This window comes from Etheostoma spectabile, chromosome 23 (genome assembly GCF_008692095.1).
Source record: "Etheostoma spectabile isolate EspeVRDwgs_2016 chromosome 23, UIUC_Espe_1.0, whole genome shotgun sequence".
Classification (NCBI taxonomy): Eukaryota; Metazoa; Chordata; class Actinopteri; order Perciformes; family Percidae; genus Etheostoma; species Etheostoma spectabile.
Genome location: NC_045755.1, coordinates 9,907,757 through 9,911,494, shown reverse-complemented (window position 1 = coordinate 9,911,494; position 3,738 = coordinate 9,907,757). Strand labels below are relative to the sequence as shown.

Here is a 3,738-nt window from a genome sequence, read left to right as displayed (position 1 = left end):
GGCTAACCCCTCTATTGGGCCTGGTTACATGTAGGGTAGTAATTACTATTTTATTCATTATTGATTAATACACTTTATTTTCTTGACATATCCTGTTGGTCTATGTATGAAAAGTAGGCCTATTTTGTTTTTAAGTGAGAAAAATACCCATCAATTTTCTAGTCCAATGTGACAACTTTAAATGCATTTTCTTTGATCAACAGCCCTTCAATTTACAATGATACATTAAATCGGGGTGAACATTGGCTTTATAAATAGGCAATATTTTGTGTCGATAAATTAAAGGTGGCGTTGTCAACTAAAATTGCTAAAGTTTGGCTAACCCCTCTATTGGGCCTGGTTACATGTAGGGTAGTAATTACTATTTTATTCATTATTGATTAATACACTTTATTTTCTTGACATATCCTGTTGGTCTATGTATGAAAAGTAGGCCTATTTTGTTTTTAAGTGAGAAAAATACCCATCAATTTTCTAGTCCAATGTGACAACTTTAAATGCATTTTCTTTGATCAACAGCCCTTCAATTTACAATGATACATTAAATCGGGGTGAACATTGGCTTTATAAATAGGCAATATTTTGTGTCGATAAATTAATGCACGTAAAGCTTTTAACCTTAAACCAATAACCACTATTGTAATGATCAAACTATTATGTCAAGCTTCCAGTTAAATACATTTAGCAAGTTGGCAGTCACCCGCCTGATAGGAACCATTTGTGACACACCAATGTGAATTAAGTGCCTGGCTGAGCCTGGATGGCGCACTCATTCAGCGGGACGGTGAGAAATTCCAACCCGCTGGACCGACGCTTTCCTCGGCCTATGGCAGCCTATCTCCCGGCTGGCTGCTCCCTGAGAAGGGAGGAGCTATCTACGGGACAACGTAACATTTCCGCATGCCAATAAAAATACGTTTCTGAAAACAATAGGCCGAGGAAGAAGTAGATAGTTAATGTGAATATGTGCGTGTATGCTCTACTGCTTTCGGTTTTACAAGTGCCCAAAGTTAGCATGTAGTTTCGGTCACATGCCTGTCCTGGAGAAACAGATGGCAGGTGTCGTCCGCCGCCTCTTCTTCTTCCTCTTCTTCTCAAGGAAACAAACTCACTCCGGAGTATTTTAAAAGCAGGAATTTAGAACTAAAAGCCATGGAGTAGACAAAGGTCTAAACATGCTGAAATTAAACCCAAAATTTGACCTGCACGGAGATGTGGTGTGTGACATCCTCAGGAAGGAGGCGTCGGTCTGCAGGTTGAAAGGTGAGGCGTTCAGGTGTCTACGGGCAGAGCTCTGCTTTTTTAGGGTCAAACTATTGTCAACGTACAGCATTTAATGCTTTGATCAACAGTGTTAGCTAAAAGTGTCAGGTTTTAAGTTCAACCTGTCATTGTTATACAGTCTAAAGTGAATTTAACTGTATTATATGTTTGTGTAATAGTATGACGAAATGCATGGTATCTCCCACAAAGTCAATTTACTAGAGACAAATGACTGTCCTAGATAACTTTAGCTTCAAAAATAGAAACATCTGGATCGCTAAGACGTTTAAAGTCAATAGCTCTTTATATACAGTTTATGGTATATACCAGTAGATGGAGCTATTTACTCGTCACAATTCCTCTATAAAAATGCATTCGGTCGGCATCATAGCCACATAAAAACCAAAAACTAGGTCGGCATGCCTTAAAACCAAACGTCCCATTTTCAAAATAAAAGACTAAATACAATACAGCTATAGAATTTATATTTAACATAGGATTTGCATGATTTCAGCACCTAACATCATATATTGAAATGGATAAAATGGAATGCAAATTATATTATTTCCAGTGTATAAAATCCATATACAATCTTAGTACAGGTATTTGGTTTAATTATCTTTGCAGGATCCAAATATTACAGCAATACTTTCAAACAGGATGCTGTTACTAAGCAATCAAAAGTTTACTGTAACATAGGAAATAATGGTTGACAGTAGGCTACATGGTTATGCAGGTAATACATCAGCATCTCATTATGTCTTATTAAGCAGCACATTTACAGATTCTGGGCAAATATTTCACCTTCACATCTGGGCACTTTACGTGTGTAATAATACGTTATTAAACAGTGGAAACACACTATATTCTCATTTAGCATACTATGGAATATGTTGAGCATGAGCAGTGTCAGGGATACTAAAACGTGTTTGACAGTGCACACTGTACTCCAAGCATAATTAGATGTATAGTTAAAAATAACGACGCTGTGTCTGCAGAATACTCTGAAGCAGTGGACACTTGTATCCTCAACATTGAAAGAGATGGGTGCATCCTTTACTCCTGGAAGGTACTGTAACCCCACAATGACGTCATTGCCTAATAAGCATTTCCTCCTACTAAATGTACTCATTAAATGAGTGTTATTATTCAAATCCTTATTAATCAAGTGATCGTTACAGTTAAGTTATGGTACAACCTGCATTGGTCTTACTTCTTTTTACCGTTATTGCCATGTCATGTGCATTGTCCTGTCTTTTTTGTTGCACTTAAGCCATGTATTTTTATAGTTTTTATACCAGTTTACTGTATATGTGTTTATCTTGAAGGAGGGGTTTAAGTTGCTTAATGTATGTTATTATACAGTATAATAAGATACAGTGTGCATACTGTTTGCCAACTATTCTGTGTCAGCTTGTCCCAGTCCACTGAAGATGTAAGGGGTTATGAAATATTCAAATCCCAGATGCCATTTTCTCCAACATTGATAATCAATTGTACACCACCAAAAGAAAAGAAAAAAACAATATTCTTTTACACAGATTTCACTATACATCTGCTTAACATATTTAAAGAAAGCTTGTTAGCCTTGTTAGAATTTAAAATAAAGTTCTGTGTGCTGAACCGTGCTTCTCTGCACAACATACATTTTTAATGATAGACCTGCCAAAGAGTCTTTGGGTTTAGTAGGTTAAAGACAGTGTGCAGCCTGCATAGAGGAAATAATCTTTTTTTTTTGTGCATGGTTCACAGCTTTATGCATTCCTTGCTGTGCCTTGGATTTTTGTGCCAGAGAAACCTCTTCCTTTTATTTTAAATCTACTGAACCTGAAAAAGTGGTGATTCGATGGTCTGAAGTGAAGCATGTCAAGTCAGGATAATGAGCAAGGTCAGCCAAGGTTAATGAAGAGGTCAAGTATGAAGTTCCACGCATACCAATGTGGTGGAAGACACCAGTGGGAAAAAAAGGTTTACTTGGTCAGGACAGATTCTGTGGATTGTTTTAATGACCTAACTAGAGGATTCTATGTTATTTTGATAGGGGGCAACAGGGACCACCAGAATTGGGAAATATGACTCCAACACCAAACAGAACAAGGTACCGTGTGTCAGTCTCATGTCTTTTTCCTTTAGGTGCTGCAGATTTTGCTTTTGTGCACCTGTGCTCCTGCACGACCCATTCCCACGTGTCTGTATATTCTCTCCGATAGCTCCTGTACACATTCGACAAGCAGGTGTGTGTCAGCAGCTGTTCCTTGAACAAGGAAGAGACGCTGTTAGGTAAGCCTCTGTAATGTACAGATAACGAATTACCAGCAATAGCCATTGTTAAAGGTACAGTAGACTTGGAAGGATTTGTCAGTTGGTGTTTGTAAACACAGTGTTCAAAGTTGGCCATTCCTCTCCAGTTCAATATGCCAGTGAGAGAGAGAGAGAGAGAGAGAGAGAGAGAGAGAGAGAGAGAGAGAGAGAGAG

At 38.0% G+C, this 3,738-nt stretch overlaps 1 protein-coding gene across 2 annotated transcripts in view; it reads left to right on the top strand.

Moving 5' to 3' along the window:
• Nucleotides 1-822: 822 nt before the first annotated feature.
• Nucleotides 823-3,738, top strand: part of gsap (gamma-secretase activating protein) — a 29,534-nt gene continuing 26,618 nt past the window's right edge. The window contains exons 1-4 of one of the 2 annotated variants that reach the window (XM_032505356.1): nucleotides 823-1,263; nucleotides 2,262-2,332; nucleotides 3,305-3,361; nucleotides 3,474-3,543. In XM_032505356.1, coding sequence (XP_032361247.1) covers nucleotides 1,176-1,263; nucleotides 2,262-2,332; nucleotides 3,305-3,361; nucleotides 3,474-3,543 — 286 coding nt within the window. In that variant the 5' untranslated portion in view covers nucleotides 823-1,175. The remainder of the gene's footprint in view (nucleotides 1,264-2,261; nucleotides 2,333-3,304; nucleotides 3,362-3,473; nucleotides 3,544-3,738) is intronic. The other variant, XM_032505357.1, reaches the window with a different exon arrangement.